General features: G+C 47.6%; 1 protein-coding gene across 1 annotated transcript in view; it reads left to right on the forward strand.

Annotated features, from left to right (window-relative positions):
- Window positions 1-20,000, forward strand: part of LOC106564111 (3',5'-cyclic-AMP phosphodiesterase 4C) — a 38,177-nt gene that overhangs the window by 3,424 nt on the left and 14,753 nt on the right. The window contains exons 2-10 of the mRNA XM_045690624.2: window positions 165-817; window positions 2,350-2,484; window positions 2,831-2,958; window positions 5,718-5,897; window positions 6,094-6,204; window positions 7,235-7,400; window positions 8,082-8,175; window positions 9,622-9,779; window positions 11,542-11,640. Of these exons, the coding sequence (XP_045546580.2) occupies window positions 767-817; window positions 2,350-2,484; window positions 2,831-2,958; window positions 5,718-5,897; window positions 6,094-6,204; window positions 7,235-7,400; window positions 8,082-8,175; window positions 9,622-9,779; window positions 11,542-11,640 (1,122 nt within the window). The 5' untranslated portion in view covers window positions 165-766. The remainder of the gene's footprint in view (window positions 1-164; window positions 818-2,349; window positions 2,485-2,830; window positions 2,959-5,717; window positions 5,898-6,093; window positions 6,205-7,234; window positions 7,401-8,081; window positions 8,176-9,621; window positions 9,780-11,541; window positions 11,641-20,000) is intronic.

Genomic DNA, 20,000 nt, shown 5'->3' on the forward strand with positions numbered 1-20,000 from the left:
AGGAGTGCTCTAGCATCCTGGTCAAAAGGAGTGCTCTAGCATCCTGGTCAAAAGGAGTACTCTAGCATCCTGGTCAAAAGGAGGATAAGGTGTAATTAGGGATTCAGACTGTGTTTTTAATATTGATGTTTTTACCAATGTCATGCTCTGCTCTCTGTCTACAGTGTTCCTCTTTGTCCAGGACACTGACCTGTTGTCTGATACACCGGCCAATCAAAACCAGGGTTACAGTGGCAGTCATGTCAGGGATGCACCGTTCCACCAATCAGAGCTGGGATTCTACACATTTTGGTGTTCCGTTGCACAGATGAACCAATCACACGCAGGTGTCTCACTTTGCATCCCACAGAACCCACAGAACCCGAATCCAACGAACCAATCAGATACAGGATTGCTGGTCCCAGAACAAATTCGGAGGATGGCGAGGGTTCATCGCTGTTTCCAAGCAACCAATCGGACTGCGGATTACTAACCTCACCACCTCACTGGATTACACATTTGGGAATTTAAGAGGAACCAGGATTCCAGCCACTCAGAGCTTGGGGAGGACTGAGACGTTGCGCGTTGTGATTGGCTGCTGAGTCCGATGGGGGCGTGACCCGTGGTTGTGGCCCGGTCTGACCCTGGCTGGTCTGACCCCTAACCTCTAAGCCCTGACCTGTAACCCCAGACCCCTCTGGTCCTGGCTCTCCAGCTGCTGTGCTGCTTGGGTTCTGGTCCCGTCCGCACTGGGGGAGGGGCCAAAAAGAACAATCAGCCAATCACTATGAAGAAGAGTCGCAGTGTGCAGCGTCTGTCGCTGGCCGGAGAGGAGGAGGTAACACACACACACACACACACACACACACACACACACACACACACACACACACACACACACACACACACACACACACACACACACACACACACACACACACACACACACACACACACACACACACACACACACACAGGGACACAGGGACACACACACACACACAGGGACACAGGAACACACACACACAGGAACAGACACACACACACAGACACACACAGACGTATGTAGGGTAAACACACAGCGTGGAGATCTATTGACTGGGGTGTCCCTGGACTACAGTCTCAGGAGTTTCTCTTCTTAATGGATGGATTCCCTTCCATCCACTGACCTCAAGGCTGCAGTCTGTGGTAGTAGACAGTGTGTGTGTTCTGTGTAGCCTCTACAATAACAACAGTGAAGCATCTCTTTACATCTGGAGCTTTGGACAACTAGAGACTAGGCATAGAACATGGAACACTGTTGCCTAGCAACTAGCAGTCTGCCTTCCATTCCCCCTGTGTTCTGTTGCTACCCTGCTGCAGTGCAGATCCCACTCTCTCTGTAAAGGGCTTATACACAACACACACACAGACACACACAGATATGGGGTGCCATAGACCAGCATGCAGCCTCTCTAAATCTCCATTTAGTGAGCTCACATGATAATATTACCCTCTATGCTTCCTGTCATTCACATAACATTCCATTCTATGTTTCCTGTCATTCATATAATAATCTTACCATCTATGCTTCCTGTCATTCACATAACATTCCATTCTATGTTTCCTGTCATTCACATAACATTCCATTCTATGTTTCCTGTCATTCACATAACATTCCATTCTATGCTTCCTGTGATACACATAACATTCCATTCTATGCTTCCTGTGATACACATAACATTCCATTCTATGTTTCCTGTCATTCACATAACATTCCATTCTATGCTTCCTGTCATTCACATAACATAACATTTTATGTTTCCTGTCATTCACATAACATTCCATTCTATGCTTCCTGTCATTCAGTAATATTACCCTCTATGCTTCCTGTCATTCAGTAATATTACCCTCTTTGCTTCCTGTCATTCAGTAATATTACCCTCTATGCTTCCGGTCATTCGGTAAAATTACCCTCTATGCTTCCTGTCATTCAGTAACATTACCCTCTATGCTTCCTGTCATTCAGTAATATTACTCTCTATGCTTCCTGTCATTCAGTAACATTACCCTCTATGCTTCCTGTCATTCAGTAATATTACCCTCTATGCTTCCTGTCATTCAGTAATATTACCCTCGATGCTTCCTGTCATTCAGTAACATTACCCTCTATGCTTCCTGTCATTCAGTAACATTACCCTCTATGCTTCCTGTCATTCAGTAACATTACCCTCTATGTTTCCTGTCATTCAGTAGATTACCCTCTTTGCTTCCTGTCCATCAGTAAATTGACTTCTGGATGTGTGCCACCCAAATATGGTGAAAACCTGTGAAAAATATATAATATCTCATCCTCTTTCTCTTTCCCGCTCTCTCTCTTTCTTTCCCCAGGATAATGACACTGATTCGTCAGGCTGTGCTGGGAAGGCGGAGTCAGGGCTCTACAGCAGCTCCTATACGTCAGGAGCCACTCTGGGGGCGGAGCTACGCATGGGGAGGAGCAGGAGGCTGGCCTCCAGTTTGCAGGTAGAACAGTAGAAAGAATATTATGTTTTTACAGCAGAAATGTGCTTTGGATTTCATCAGCAGTGTGATACACAACAGTTACTTGTGATACAACTGAGAGTTTTCTGCACAAAGATATTTACACAAGTGTTTTGGAGAGATGGCACAATAGTGGTGTGAACGTTTTTGTGCAGACAAACTTATATTAGTTGTATCACAACCACTGTGTCAAATGTGAGTGTATCGTAGAGAGACTTTTGTTATTGTGGTTCCTGTCAGGCTATTATTGCAAAAGAGACTTACCTGGTTTAATAAAATCTATCCTATTGGTTACCTGGTTAATCAATCCATCCTATCGTCCATTCAGGTTCCGTGTTGGCTCCGCCCCCGAGACAGGACACGCTCACCTGAGATCCTGAGTAACATGCCACGCCCCACGTCCCTGCCCCTCTGCATCCCACCACGCATTGCCATCACACCTGCAGACGCAGACAGGTAACACACACACACACACACACACACACACACACACACACCACACACACACACACACACACACACACACACACACACACACACACACACACACCCGGATATACAACCATACTTCCATGTAGTGTTGTTGACCTGAGTAGCATTGTAAACCATCCTCTCTCTCTTCCCTTACCACTCCCCCACATGTCCCCGGATTTTGTCTCTAAAAGCTGTGGATTTTGTCCATCCTTCCCCCGGTTCAGAATATATCATTATCATAGTCGGCGTGTTTTTGTGTAAGAGCTATTGAAGATTGAAATCCAAAATCGTATTTTATTTTAAAAGGTGTGATTTGTTCTCCATCCAACCCAAATTCAGAATATACCTTCTTCATAGTCATGGCGTGCTTGGTTCAATAGCTATTGAGGAGAGAGAACCCAAATATCCACAGACTATTAATCAAATGTATTTATATAGCCCTTCTTACATCAGCTGATGTCACAAAGTGCTGTACAGACACCCAGCCTAAAACCCCAAACAGCAAGCAATGCAGGTGTAGAAGCACGGTGGCTAGGAAAAACTCCCTAGAAAGGCCAGAACCTAGGAAGAAACCTAGAGAGGAACCAGGCTATGAGGGGTGGCCAGTCCTCTTCTGGCTGTGCCGGGTGGAGATTATAACAGAACATGACCAAGATGTTCAAATGTTCATAAATGACCAGCAGGGTCAAATAATAATAATCACAGTGGTTGTCGAGGGTGCAACAGGTCAGCACCTCAGGAATAAATGTCTGTTGGCTTTTCATAGCCGATCATTCAGAGTTCTCTACCGCTCCTGCTGTCTCTAGAGAGTTGAAAACAGCAGGTCTGGGACAGGTAGCACGTCTGGTGAACAGGTCAGTGTTCCATAGCCGCAGGCAGAACAGTTGAAACTGGAGCAGCAGCACGGCCAGGTGGATTGGGGACAGCAAGGAGTCATCAGGCCAGGTAGTCCTGAGGCATGGTCCTAGGGCTTAGGTCCTCCTCCGAGAGAGAGAAAGAAAGAAAGAAAGAAAGAAAGAAAGAAAGAAAGAAAGAAAGAAAGAAAGAAAGAAAGAAAGAAAGAAAGAAAGAAAGAAAAAGAGAGAAAGAGAGAGAGAATTAGAGAGAGCATACTTAAATTCACACAGGACACCGGATAAGACAGGAGAAATACTCCAGATATAACAGACTGACCCTAGCCCCCCGACACATAAACTACTGCAGCATAAATACTGGAGGCTGAGACAGGAGGGGTCAGGAGACATTGTGGCCCCATCCGACGATACCCCCGGACAGGGCCAACCAGGCAGGATATAACCCCACCCACTTTGCCAAAGCACAGCCCCCACACCACTAGAGGGATACCTTCAACCACCAACTTACCATCCTGAGACAAGGCCAAGTATAGCCCACAAAGATCTCCCTCACGGCACGAATCCGAGGGGGGCGCCAACCCGGACAGGAAGACCACGTCAGTGACTCAACCCACTCAAGTGACGCACCCCTCCTAAGGACGGCATGGAAGAGCACCAGTAAGCTAGTGACTCAGCCCCTGTAATAGGGTGAGAGGCAGAGAATCCCAGTGGAGAGAGGGGAACCTATCCAATGTAAAACTAATTTTACCTTGGTAGCTGAGTCATTGTCTTGGAAGTGGTGATTCATTAGTATTCTACAATAACAGAACCAAGTATAATAGCATAGTACAACGTTACATCAAAAACACCACTTTAGTAATTTCTTATGAGATTTTAGGATGGTTAGCTGAATCGTTCAACAAAAAAATTATCAATGGCCAAACCTCAACAGCGCCACTAGGCAGAATGTGCTTTGATTGACCCTCTTCCTGGAGATCTACTGTCCTGTAGGTTTTCAGTCCAACCCTCTTCCTGGAGATCTACTGTCCTGTAGGTTTTCAGTCCAACCCTCTTCCTGGAGATCTACTGTCCTGTAGGTTTTCAGTCCAACCCTCTTCCTGGAGAGCTACTGTCCTGTAGATTTTCACTCCAACCCTCTTCCTGGAGATCTACTTTCCTGTAGATTTTCACTCCAACCCTCTTCCTGGAGATCTACTGTCCTGTAGGTTTTCACTCCAACCCTCTTCCTGGAGATCTACTGTCCTGTAGGTTTTCTATATCGCATCCGCTACAAGACCATGGTGATTGCCTACGGAGCTGTGAAGGGAACGGCACCTCCATACCTTCAGGCTCTGATCAGTCCCTACACCCAAACAAGGGCACTGCGTTCATCCACCTCTGGCCTGCTGGCCCCCCTACCTCTGAGGAAGCACAGTTCCCGCTCAGCCCAGTCAAAACTGTTCGCTGCTCTGGCACCCCAATGGTGGAACAAGCTCCCTCACGACGCCAGGACAGCGGAGTCAATCACCACCTTCCGGAGACACCTGAAACCCCACCTCTTTAAGGAATACCTAGGATAGGATAAAGTAATCCTTCTAACCCCCCCCCCCTTAAAAGATTTAGATGCACTATTGTAAAGTGGTTGTTCCACTGGATATCATAAGGTGAATGCACCAATTTGTAAGTCGCTCTGGATAAGAGCGTCTGCTAAATGACTTAAATGTAAATGTAATGTAAATGTATTTATGTAGGCGACACTGTCCCATAAATCATCCTGTTGTTCCACTTTTGGGTATTTTAAATGTGGTCACCCTTTCTCCGCCCCCCCTTCAGTAGTTTCCAGGTGGAGAATGGTTTGTCATAATATAATAATCATAGTGTCTGTCTCTCTCTTCCCCAACCTCTCAGTGAGCTGGAGAACGGGGTGTCTCCGGGCCATACCCCTCTTGGCTCCCAGAGTCCCAGCCTGACCCTGCACCCATCCTTCCCCCAGGGGGGTCGACGAGAGTCCTTCCTCTACCGGTCAGACTCTGACTACGACATGTCCCCCAAAAACTCAGTCTCACGCAATTCTATCGCCAGCGAAGGGTGAGAAGGGAGTGTCAGTGTGTGTATGAGTCAAACCATTGGCCAATTGACATTATCATGACTACATATCCTAATACACTCTGTCTTTATTAATCTCTCTCTCTCTCTCTCTCTCTCTCTCTCTCTCTCTCTCTCTCTCTCTCTCTCTCTCTCTCTCTCCCTCTCCCCTCTCCCCCCCCCCCCCCCCCTCTTTCAGGCATGCAGGAGAAGACTTCATTGTTACCCCCTTTGCTCAGGTGTTGGCCAGCCTGCGCTCGGTACGGAGCAACTTCACCCTCCTCGCCAACGTCTCCATGCCAACTGTCAAGTCAGTGCGCACCTGTCAATCAAAACATCTAACAGCTGGTTTGCGTCCCAAATCAAATGCTATATAGTCCACTACTTTGGACCAGGGCCTCATAGGGCTGCTATATAGTGATCTACTTTAGACCAGGACCCCAAAGGCCTGCTATATAGTGATCTACTTTAGACCAGGACCCCATAGGCCTGCTATATAGTGATCTACTTTAGACCAGGACCCCAAAGGCCTGCTACATCGTGATCTACTTTAGACCAGGACCCCATAGGCCTGCTATATAGTGATCTACTTTAGACCAGGACCCCAAAGGCCTGCTATATAGTGATCTACTTTAGACCAGGACCCCAAAGGCCTGCTATATAGTGATCTACTTTAGACCGGGACCCCATAGGCCTGCTATATAGTGATCTACTTTAGACCAGGACCCCAAAGGCCTGCTATATAGTGATCTACTTTAGACCAGGACCCCAAAGGCCTGCTATATAGTGATCTACTTTAGACCGGGACCCCATAGGCCTGCTATATAGTGATCTACTTTAGACCAGGACCCCAAAGGCCTGCTATATAGTGATCTACTTTAGACCAGGACCCCAAAGGCCTGCTATATAGTGATCTACTTTAGGCCAGGACCCCATAGGCCTGCTATATAGTGATCTACTTTAGACCAGGACCCCATAGGGCTTCCATTTGGTTATTGAGAGTTTCCTACCTCATTTACCCAGATAGCTAGCCAATTAAAATGTGTGTTTTGCATGTAACTGGTTTGTAACTGATAACTGATGTGACATGTAGCTCGTCGATGTAATTGGCTGTCTGTCTACCTCGACTAGCCAATAACAATAATGATAGTTATGGGTCACATTTACTCACCACTTTTCAATGGGCCTTTCAATGGGCCTCGAACAACACCGATGTTTAATATTTCCCCCCCTCTCTCTCTCCCGCCTCCCTCAGTCTGAACTTCACTCCCAGACAATGTTAAGCTATTGTAACCCCTTGAGTTCTAACTGGTTGGTGTAATTCCCTGTCTTGTCCACAGGAGGTCTCCACTGGGCGGTGTAGCGCCCCACAACCCCAGAGCAGCTCTATCAGATCAACAGTATGAGCAGCTGGCTACAGACACTCTGGAGGAGCTGGACTGGTGTCTGGACCAGCTAGAGACCATCCAGACTCACCGCTCTGTCAGTGATATGGCCTCCAACAAGGTACTACCATGATATAACCACAACACAACCATGATATAACCACAACCATGATATAACCACAACACAACCATGGTATAACCACACCACAACCATGATATAACCACAACCATGATATAACCACAACACAACCATGATATAACCACAACACAACCATGATATAACCACAACACAACCATGAAATAACCACAACACAGCCATGATATAACCACAACACAACCATGAAATAACCACACCACAACCATGATATAACCACAACCATGATATAACCACAACACAACCATGATATAACCACAACACAACCATGAAATAACCACAACACAGCCACGATATAACCACAACCATGATATAACCACAACACAACCATGATATAACCACAACCATGATATAACCACAACCATGATATAACCACAACACAACCATGAAATAACCACAACACAGCCATGATATAACCACAACACAACCATGATATAACCACAACACAACCATGATGTAACCACAACACAGCCATGAAATAACCACAACACAACCATGAAATAACCACAACACAACCATGATATAACCACAACACAACAATATAATCTCACCACAGCTTCAACACTTATGAGCAGTAGAACTGACTAACCATACAGTAAAACATCCTCAAACTGCTCCCCCTTTTTCTCCCTCCCTCCCTCCCCTCAGTTTAAGAGGATGTTAAACAGGGAGCTGTCTCACCTATCAGAGATGAGTCGTTCAGGTAACCAGGTGTCTGAGTACATCTCCAGCACCTTCATGGGTGAGTACACCTACCTGGATATGCCTGTAGTTACCTGTACGTACCTGAATTAACCTGTCTGTTCATACCTGTATTTCTGTTCATACCTGTCTGTGTATTTACCTGTATGTTCATACCTGTCTGTCTGTTCATACCTGTCTGTCTGTTAATACCTGTCTATCTGTTTATACCTGTCTGTCTGTTAATACCTGTCTATCTGTTCATACCTACTGTCTGTTCATACCTGTCTGTGTATTTACCTGTATGTTCATACCTGTCTGTCTGTTCATACCTGTCTGTCTGTTAATACCTGTCTATCTGTTTATACCTGTCTGTCTGTTAATACCTGTCTATCTGTTCATACCTACTGTCTGTTAATACCTGTCTGTGTATTTACCTGTCTATCTGTTCATACCTGTCTGTCTGTTAATACCTGTCAGTCTGTTAATACTTGTCTGTCTGTTAATACTTGTCTATCTGTTCATACCTGTCTGTCTGTTCATACCTGTCTGTGTATTTACCTGTCTGTTAATACCTGTCTATCTGTTCATACCTGTCTGTGTATTTACCTGTCTGTGTATTTACCTGTCTGTGTATTTACCTGTCTGTTCATACCTGTCTGTCTGTTAATACCTGTCTATCTGTTCATACCTGTCTGTCTGTTCATACCTGTCTATACCGATCTACATCACTATACCTGTCTACCTGTACTTGGCCGCCCATACATTTCTGTGTCCTGGGTATATCAATCTGCCTGCGCTAGTGTGTGTGTTTGTTTGTTTTTGTGTGTGTGTTTGTGTGTATAACATCTGTGTCTCTAACCCCTAGACCAGCCCAACGAGGTGGAGCTGCCGTCCCCTAGTCTAAAGGAGAAGTCTATGTGTGTCTCTAACCCCTAGACCAGCCCAACGAGGTGGAGCTGCCGTCCCCTAGTCTAAAGGGGAAGTCTATGTGTGTCTCTAACCCCTAGACCAGCCCAACGAGGTGGAGCTGCCGTCCCCTAGTCTAAAGGAGAAGTCTATGTGTGTCTCTAACCCCTAGACCAGCCCAACGAGGTGGAGCTGCCGTCCCCTAGTCTAAAGGAGAAGTCTATGTGTGTCTCTAACCCCTAGACCAGCCCAACGAGGTGGAGCTGCCGTCCCCTAGTCTAAAGGAGAAGTCTATGTGTGTCTCTAACCCCTAGACCAGCCCAACGAGGTGGAGCTGCCGTCCCCTAGTCTAAAGGAGAAGTCTATGTGTGTCTCTAACCCCTAGACCAGCCCAACGAGGTGGAGCTGCCGTCCCCTAGTCTAAAGGAGAAGTCTATGTGTGTCTCTAACCCCTAGACCAGCCCAACGAGGTGGAGCTGCCGTCCCCTAGTCTAAAGGAGAAGTCTATGTGTGTCTCTAACCCCTAGACCAGCCCAACGAGGTGGAGCTGCCGTCCCCTAGTCTAAAGGGGAAGTCTATGTGTGTCTCTAACCCCTAGACCAGCCCAACGAGGTGGAGCTGCCGTCCCCTAGTCTAAAGGAGAAGTCTATGAGTCAGATTAGCGGAGTGAGGAATCTGTCCCACAGCTCCACTCTGTCCTCCTCTTCTGTCCCGCGCTTTGGAGTCAACACTGAACAGGAGGACCAGCTAGCCAGGGTAAAGTATGCAAGGCTCGCTCATATGCATACACACGCATGCACACACACATGCGCGCACACGCTAAGGCACGCACCATAACACGTACGTACACACACAAAGTCGTGACCAAAAGTTTTGAGAATGACACAAATATTAATTTCCACAAAGTTTGCTGCTTCAGAGTCTTTAGATATTTTTGTCAGATGTTACTATGGAATACTGAAGTATAATTACAAGCATTTCATACGTGTCAAAGGCTTTTATTGACAATTACATGAAGTTGATGCAAAGAGTCAATATTTGCAGTGTTGACCCTTCTTTTTCAAGACCTCTGCAATCCGCCCTGGCATGCTGTCAATTAATTCTGGGCCACATCCTGACTGATGGCAGCCCGTTCTTCCATAATCAATGCTTGGAGTTTGTCAGAATTTGTGGGGTTTTGTTTGTCCACCCGCCTCTTGAGGATTGACCACAAGGTCTCAATGGGATTAAGGTCTGGGGAGTTTCCTGGCCATGGACCCAAAATATCTATGTTTTGTTCCCCGAGCCACTTAGTTATCACTTTTGCCTTATGGCAAGGTGCTCCATCATGCTGGAAAAGGCATTGTTCGTCACCAAACTGTTCCTGGATGGTTGGGAGAAGTTGCTCTTGGAGGATGTTCTTAGGCAAAATTGTGAGTGAGCCCACTCCCTTGGCTGAGAAGCAACCCCACACATGAATGGTCTCAGGATGCTTTACTGTTGGCATGACACAGGACTGATGGTAGCGCTCACCTTGCCTTCTCCGGACAAGCTTTTTTCCGGATGTCCCAAACAATCGAAAAGGGGATTCATCAGAGAAAATGACTTTACCCCATTCCTCAGCAGTCCAATCCCTGAACCTTTTGCAGAATATCAGTCTGTCCCTGATGTTTTTCATGGAGAGAAGTCGCTTCTTTGCTGCCCTTGTTGACACCAGGCCATCCTCCAAAAGTCTTCGCCTCACTGTGCGTGCAGATGCACTCACACCTGCCTGCTGCCATTCCTGAGCAAGCTCTGTATTGGTGGTGCCCCGATCCCGCAGCTGAATCAACTTTAGGAGATGGTCCTGGCGCTTGCTGGACTTTCTTGGGCGCCCTGAAGCCTTCTTCAATTGAACTGCTCTCCTTGAAGTTCTTGATGATCCGATAAATGGTTGATTTAGGTGCAATCTTACTGGCAGCAATATCCTTGCCTGTGAAGCCCTTTTTGTGCAAAGCAATGATGACGGCACGTGTTTCCTTGCAGGTAACCATGGTTGACAGAGGAAGAACAATGATTCCAAGCACCACCCTCCTTTTGAAGCTTCCAGTCTGTTATTTGAACTCAATCAGCATGACAGAGTGATCTCCAGCCTTGTCCTCGTCAACACTCACACTTGTGTTAACGAAAGAATCACTGACATGATGTCAGCTGGTCCTTTTGTGGCAGGGCTGAAATGCAGTGGAAATGTTTTTGGGGGATTCAGTTAATTTGCATGGCAAAGAGGGACTTTGCAATTAATTGCAATTCATCTGATCACGCTTCATAACATTCTGGAGTGTTTGCAAATTGCTATCATACAAACTGAGGCAGCAGACTTTGTGAAAATGTATATTTGTGTCATTCTCAAAACTTTTGGCCACGACTGTACATACACAAATACCTTCTCAGTCAATCAGTCAAGGTTACTAGACTCAGCTCATTACCTCACTCAAGGCTTCACACTCTCTCTTTGTGTGTGTGTGTGTGTGTGTGTGTGTGTGTGTGTGTGTGTGTGTAGGAGCTAGAGGATCTGGACAAGTGGAGTTTCAACATCTTCAGAGTGTCAGAGTTCTCCAACAGCAGACCTCTCAGCTGCATCATGTACGCCATCTTCCAGGTACATGGAGTTAGACACGCTGTGTGTGTGTGTGCTTTGGTTTACTATCCTTCTGAGGACCAGATAGGGAAACAAGTACAATTCTGAGAAGTGGGGACATTTTGCCTGTCCGCACAAGGAAAAAGGCTATTTTAGGCTTAGGGGTTAGGTTTAGTTTTAGGGTTAGGTCGTTGTTTGGTGGAGCAAACAAAGAGACATACACGCACGCAGGAGAGAGAAGCTATGAACAGTAGACTAAAACGTGATTGTGGGCTTTGTTCCAAGCGGAATATCGTGCGGATAGACCGACATTTCAAGTCTGTCCATGCACTTAAGCCTGCTACTACAGAATGGAAGCGTGCTATGCAATCTAGCCGGCGTTCAACTGAGAGACAGCAGCCCGAATCATGGCAGTGTATGCAGCCTAACAACGGTGTTGCACCGCAGCTGGAGCCCTGGGAGAACCCTGGGTATTTCCAGTGTGTTGAAAGTGAGTTGTCCGTGGAGCAGCAGCTGGTAGACAAGGGTGAGCAGTCCGCGGTGGTGGATCAGCAGCTGTGGGACGAGAGTGAGCAGGCGGCGGCGACTGCGCCGGTGCAGTCAACCAGTCAGATCGGTGGTGAACCATGCTCGGAACCGAGGGAGCAAGGCTGCGTCATGGTGACTTCCACGGAGAGCGAGAGTGATGAAGGCGGCGGTGTGTCCTCCAGAATTGAAGGTTGGAGGAATGGAATTTTGACTGAATATGAACACTTTGCTATTGGTAAAAACCCTTCAGTTAAACGAATTGACAATAGTCGCACCAGTCTATCCAGAGTACGACAATTCCTCCGCTATATGTCAGAGGGCAAGGCCGATGAAGGACTGTGTTCTCTGGATAACTACAGACGTGTGTATGAGTGGTATGGTGAATGTGAAGACCGTTGTTTGGCACCATCCACGTTAAAAATGTACCGAGCTGATGTTCGAAGTTTCCTGAATTATCTTATTCAGTTCCGGCCAAAAGGTCTGCAGGCTAAAGCCAGTGGAATTCGAAAGGTGTTACTCTGCTTGGCAAAGATGGACAGGGATTCGCGGCAGAGCCAGGCAACACACAGGGCAAAATTCCGCAAACGGTGCAGGGACGAGGTGCTCAGCGCTGCGGAGTTAAGCCGGTTTGTTGAGCTAAGTAATCAAGCTATTCCTTCGGTTCTCAGTAGGCTGGAGGTCCGAGCCACCTGCGCTGATAGACGTAGGTTTGCGGCTCTCATGTCCAGCCGGTTGGCCATCTTTAATGGCACTCGACGATCCCCAGTCACCACCTTCAGTGAGAGGGAATTTACTGAAGTAACCCCGGAAAGTGGGGGTTATCAGATGTGCATTTCAAGCCACAAAACGAACTATAGCTTCGGTGAGTGCAGAGTTGTTCTATCTGAGCAGGAATACACTTGGCTTAAACGATTCCATCAGATCAGGCCTAATCTGAGTGGAATCACCTCAGACACAACACTCTTCTTTTTCACGTCCTGCGGTCAACCGTACGGCAATCTCTGTGAGTATGTGGGCCAGATATTTGCAGAGTTTGGCATTGGAAGTAAAGTCACCTTCGGTACAATTCGACGAAGCGTTGCTACATTGAACTTTAATCAAGGCTCGGTTACAGACCGGGGAACTGTGGCTGACCATATGTGTCATTCTCTGGAAACGCAGGCACGGTACTACCGGTACCATGATTTGCCTCGTAACGCCAGCCGAGCGCGGTCACTAATTGAGGGACAAATCAACCCATGATTCACTGATAAATAAAGAACATTTATTTGAAATTCACCCATGTCTTTGTGTGTCATTTGGTCACGGTTGAGAATGTATGGAGGCCTGAGGGTCTGAAATACCAGGGTGTTATGGGGTACCAGGTGCACTGAGCTGAAGAGACAGGCCGAGATAGAGGGCAGGCAGGTGGGCAGGCAGGGTAGAGAGAGTAAGCCTTGGTAACCAGTTCAATCACCAGGTACACATGCTGGACTTAGTGCAATGAGAGAGAAGTATGACTCTGTCATTGAATTGTATTGGGTTACCAGGTGACCTTGGTGGGGGGTGTGGGTCCCCCCTATGGGGTCTCCCTAACCCCCCTATGGTGGTCTCAGAGTGGGCATGTAGGTCTGTATACCCTTTAAAAATGTCACCCCTCCATAAATTGATCTATGGCGCCATCAAGCGACTTTTTAAATGTACTTATCCCACTGACATGGGACAGCAGTGGGGTGCTGAAACATGTGTCCTGGGGGTGGTGATGGCCTTTAAAAGTATTTAAAACCTTTTTAAAAAATTGGTCCTGGTAACCCAAACATAAAACATAGTGCAATTTCTGAGAGGTGAAACATAGCCGTTTTTGTGAGACTTTTGGACTTAGTCATTTTTCAGAGAATTATTTGAAAGCTCCATAAATTGATCTATGGCGCCATCAAGCGACTTTTTAAATGTACTTATCCCACTGACATGGGACAGCAGTGGGGTGCTGAAACAGGTGTCCTGGGGGTGGTGATGGCCTTTAAAAGTATTTAAAACCTTTTTAAAAAATTGGTCCTGGTAACCCAGAATAAAACCAGGTGCCCGTTTGGACTTAGTGCAATTTCTGAGAAGAAAAGCTATATAATTCCCTCTTGCTGTATCTCATTGAGTTGGGCCCTTAGGATGGTGCTCTAAGGGTGGGTATGGAGGTCCATATACCCTCTATAAGTATTTAAAACCGTTTTTCAAAAATTGTCCTGGTAACCCAGAATAAAACCAGGTGCACGTTTGGACTTAGTCTCTGAAGCGAACTGAAAAGTTGGCACTTTGTAACTTTTTTGACCAAAATCTGAAATTTTCAAATAATGATTAAAAATACTTCCTGAGGGGCTAGAGGTCCCAAATTTTGGCTCATACCCTCTCTCGTGATGGGCAACAATTAGCCCCGGGTTAGAACATTTCGCTTCCATAGGAACCTATTTTTTCGGTAAACGGAACTTTTTTTCGCAAACTTAAAACTCGATTTTCTATTATAGATTGTTATGGAAAAACGGTTTAAATTAGATGGAAATGTTCGTCTACGTGTGCCCTTTCGTGCAAAAAAAAACCCCATCCTGATTGGAGTTGTACTTTTCGATTTATTCAAGTTTAAAGTGTCCTACCGTGACATGGGAATAGCCTTGAAACTGTGTGAGTGACAGTTATTTTTACACACTCGTGGCCGTGTGGGGCAGACAGGTACCGGCGCGATTTGAGAAACCTGGTTTTTGACAACTGGAGAACCACATTCCGTCGGCGACCCATAGGTGGTTGCTACTCTGGCCGAATAGGGAGTGCTTTATGGACATTTTTGAGGGTTGCTTGTCCCTCATAACCATGGTTCCTTTGGTTCATATCCCTTCTGCGCCTGATTGGTCGTTACTACTCAGGCCGAATAGGGAGTGCTTTATGGACACTTTTGAGGGTTACAAGCCCCTCAGAACCGTGGGTACTTTGGACCATATCCCTCCGGCGTCCGATTGGTCCTAAGTATTGATCCGATTTTCCCAGCTTGGTGGTGGGAGGATATTGAGCTCTGTCCTGGACAGGTGCTCTATCCCAGCTATCACCTTGTGGGTTTGGGTCCTCCATGACCATGGTTCTTGTCCCATGAATGTGTCCGTCCCTAGCTTCCAACACGTTGCGTATCCATGGTTGTCCTCTGTTGTCGAGCCTGTTTTACATCTTCTGACCGATTTGCAATCTGTTTCCACCTGGGAGGGCCCCTGTCGGCCGGCCATTGGTCGGTGTTCAGACGGACGGTTCCTCCCGCCCCACGTGGAATTGCCTCTATCGGGGGAGCCCCTGTCGGAGACGGTTATCCCCGTCTTAATGTCAAGCTTCAGCCGCGCTCCGTTCGTGCGAGATCTAGCCGGCCCGTCTGTCTCAGTGGCCCTACATTGGTGGGGAGTGGACTACCCAGGTAGCGATGCCTGCGGATGACGTTCACCCATACCGTACCGGCGCCAGAAACACATGTATTTCTCAAACCCTGTCTTTTATCCACGTTGATGGCGTTCCGAATTAACCCTCCAGCTAAGACAAGATACCTGATTAAGCGGTGCCCCGGCACCTGTGGCTCCGGCCACGGGCAGTTCAGGGCCTCCCGCTGGGCGCACGGTGGATTGACCTAGGGCCTCCTCCCCTCACGGGATAGGAGTGGTCCCTGGCTGTTCTCCGCTTAGTGTGCCCGGGTACAACCTCTATGTTGTGAGTGGCTACCTGGTTGATCCTGCCAGTAGCATATGCTTGTCTCAAAGATTAAGCCATGCAAGTCTAAGTACACACGGCCGGTACAGTGAAACTGCGAATTGGCTCATTAAATCAGTTATGGGTTCGATTCCGGAGAGGGATCCTGAGAAATGGCTACCACATCCAAGGAAGGCAGCAGGGGTGCAAATTACCCACTCCCGACACAAACCAAACTCTGCTGTGGGTCGGGTAGGGTAGGGGGCTCACGCCTCCCGCCTCTCCCTTCCCTCGGCGCGGGTGAACTGGTCCTAGCCCGGTTCCCCGCAGTTCCTTTTTGCCTGGGATGCGCCCGACTGGCTCCATCCCCTTTCCCCGTTAGGCACGGCTAGATGACGCACCGATGGGTGGGTGTGTAGGCCGCTACCGAGGGGGACTGGGGGTGTCCGGTGAACCGGGACTTCCCGAAATGGTCTCACATTTTTAAGCGGCTTGAGTATCACCCAGTATCCTCGCGCGGCACTGGGAACCCAGTCAACCGCTCTGCGCCCCGGCGCAGGCAGGGGTTTAATGTCTCCCCGGCCCCACCGGCGCTTCGGCGACGGCGGCAGAGGAGCACCCGGAGGCCCCCATAAAGTTAAACCTACCTGTCTTTGAACTATGACCTCTCGCTCTGGCGAAGGGCGGAGGAAAGGAGGGCAACCTCCCCAACTCCCAACCCTTGAAACACAGACCAAGGAGACTAACGCACGCGCAAGTCAGAGTGTTTTCTCCGACACACCCCGTGGCGCAATGAAAGTGAGGGCCGGCGCGCGCTGGCTGAGGTGGGATCCCGGCCCTACGGGGTTGGGCGCACCACCGGCCCGTCTCGCCCGCTCTGTCGGGGAGGTGGAGCGTGAGCGTGTGCGATAGGACCCGAAAGATGATGAACTATGCCTGGGCGGTCCTGACGTGCAAATCGGTTGTCCGATCACCGCGGTGAGCACGGAAGCTGGGCGGGAAACCCGAGAGAGGGGCCCAAGCCCTGGAAAGAGTTGCAGTTCCGGCGGCGTCCGGTGAGCTCTTGCTGGCCCTTGAAAATCCGTAAGAGAGGGTGTAAATCTCACGTCGGGCCGTACCCATATCCGCAGCAGGTCTCCAAGGGCAACATCCTCTGGCATGTTAGAACAATGCATGTTAAGGAAAGTTGATGAGTCAGATCCGTAACTTCGGGGTAAAGATTGGTTCTAAGGGCAGGGCTGGGTAGGTCGGGCTAGGGTGTGAAATGAGGCTGGGCTCGATTCATGCCGATCTCCCCAGAAAGATGCTCGTCGGCCCCAGTAACAAGGGGTAAGGGATCTCCGGCGGGTATGTAGCCTTCGAACCAAGCTTTTTTGGGATGGAAGGCGTCTTCCTCCACCTCCCCCGTTATTTCTAACTGGTTACCAGGTGCACAGAGAAGGGCCAGGAGGCAGAGTCCGGAGGCCCAGAGAGAGAGTGGGCAAGCAGACTAAAGAAGGTGGGTACCCGGGTGCAAAGTACCACCAGCACCTGGTAATCCTGGTGTGGACTTAGTCTCTGAGTGGTAAGCTGCAGGGTGACCAGGTGCACGAAGGCCGTTTTGGATCACCAGGTGCACGCGGTTCGTAACAGCGGGGCTATATGCTTTAGTGTCCGAGGAAGGGTGCTTAAGAGTGGGTGCCCTGGTTCGGATGGTGGTGGGTGCCCTGGTTCGGATGGTGGTGGGTGCCCTGGTTCGGATGGTGGTGGGTGCCCTGGTTCGCATGGTGGTGGGTGCCCTGGTTCGGATGGTGGTGGGTGCCCTGGTTCGCATGGTGGTGGGTGCCCTGGTTCGGATGGTGGTGGGTGCCCTGGTTCGGATGGTGGTGGGTGCCCTGGTTCGGATGGTGTAAGAGCTTGTGGTGGGGGGTATCCCCCACTGGAGGTCATGCCCATAGAGAGGGGTGTTCCCCGGAGAGTGGGTGAAGGCTATCACTACCTGGTAACCCAAAATAATACCAGGCCCACAGCTGGACATAGTGCAATTTCTGAGAATTTTTGGACTTAGTCATTTTTCAAGAAAGCTCTGTCACTAACTTACATTGATGTTTAAAATGTCCAGTGGCGCCCTCTTGTGGAACATCCCGGGTGGGGGGTGTGTGAGAGGGGGGTATGGGACCGCCTATAGGGTGCTCCCTATCCGGGCATAGTAGTTTGAGGGAGTAAGCTCTACTCTCATGCCCGGAGAGATGGGTGTTCCCCGGATAGTGAGTGAAGGCCTAGAGGCCTGGAGGTCCGTAGTTCCACTGTCCTTAAGGGGGGCAGAGCAGTCAGCCTCTCTGGAGGTTGGCTGCTCTGTCCCCCTTTTTTTTTGGCCTGGTAACCCACAATTATACCAGGCCCACAGATCTGGCCAATGCCCAAACACACATAAAAACACTCATAAATCAGAAATGCTTTATCCCAGTGACATGGGGCTTCAGTATGTATCTCACATAGATAGATATGTTATGTGTGTACCATTTAAAAGTATTTAAAACCATTCTGAAGACTTTTGACCCCAAAATAACACAAGGCCCACAGCTGTGGCCAATGCCCAAACACACATAAAAACACTCATAAATCAGAAATGCTTTATCCCAGTGACATGGGGCTTCAGTATGTATCTCACATAGATAGATATGTTATGTGTGTACCATTTAAAAGTATTTAAAACCATTCTGAATGATTTTGACCTCAAAATAATACAATCACATGATTTGGCCTGGTAACTTAAAAACACATGAAAACCCTCATAAATCAGAAATGCTTTATCCCAGTGACATGGGGCTTCAGTATGTATCTCACATAGATAGATATGTTATGTGTGTACCATTTAAAAGTATTTAAAACCATTCTGAAGACTTTTGACCCCAAAATAACACAAGGCCCACAGCTGTGGCCAATGCCCAAACACACATAAAAACACTCATAAATCAGAAATGCTTTATCCCAGTGACATGGGGCTTCAGTATGTATCTCACATAGATAGATATGTTATGTGTGTACTATTTAAAAGTATTTAAAACCATTCTGAATGATTTTGACCTCAAAATAATACCATCACATGATTTGGCCTGGTAACCTAAAAACACATGAAAACCCTCATAAATCAGAAATGCTTTATCCCAGTGACATGGGGCTTCAGTATGTATCTCACATAGATAGATATGTTATGTGTGTACCATTTAAAAGTATTTAAAACCATTCTGAATGATTTTGACCTTATTTGAAAGCTCCATAAATTGATCTATGGCGCCATCAAGCGACTTTTTAAATGTACTTATCCCACTGACATGGGACAGCAGTGGGCTGCTGAAACAGGTGTCCTGGGGGTGGTGATGGCCTTTAAAAGTATTTAAAACCTTTTAAAAAAATGGTCCTGGTAACCCAGAATAAAACCAGGTGCCCGTTTGGACTTAGTGCAATTTGTGAGAAGAAAAACATAGTCATTTTTCTGAAGATTTTTTGAAAAGCTATATAATTCCCTCTTGCTGTATCTCATTGAGTTGGGCCCTTAGGATGGTGCTCTAAGGGTGGGTATGGAGGTCCATATACCCTCTATAAGTATTTAAAACCGTTTTTCAAAAATTGTCCTGGTAACCCAGAATAAAACCAGGTGCACGTTTGGACTTAGTCTCTGAAGCGAACTGAAAAGTTGGCACTTTGTAACTTTTTTGACCAAAATCTGAAATTTTCAAATAATGATAAAAAATACTTCCCGGGGGGCTAGAGGTCCCAGACTTCGGCTCATACCCTCTCTCGTGATGGGCAACAATTAGCCCCGGGTTAGAAAATGTCGCTTCTATAGGAACCTATTTTTTCGGTAAACGGAACTTTTTTTCGCAAACTTAAAACTCGATTTTCTATTATAGATTGTTATGGAAAAACGGTTTAAATTAGATGGAAATGTTCGTCTACGTGTGCCCTTTCGTGCAAAAAAACCCCATCCTGATTGGAGTTGTACTTTTCGATTTATTCAAGTTTAAAGTGTCCTACCTTGACATCGGAAAAGCCTTGAAACTGTGTGAGTGACAGTTATTTTTACACACTCGTGGCCGTGTGGGGCAGACAGGTACCGGCGCGAAATCATAAACCTGGTTTTTGACAACACGACTTCCATGGCCTAGAAGCTCGGGGATAGTGGC

Source organism: Salmo salar, chromosome 12 (assembly GCF_965601325.2).
Source record: "Salmo salar chromosome 12, fSalSal1, whole genome shotgun sequence".
NCBI classification, from domain to species: Eukaryota; Metazoa; Chordata; class Actinopteri; order Salmoniformes; family Salmonidae; genus Salmo; species Salmo salar.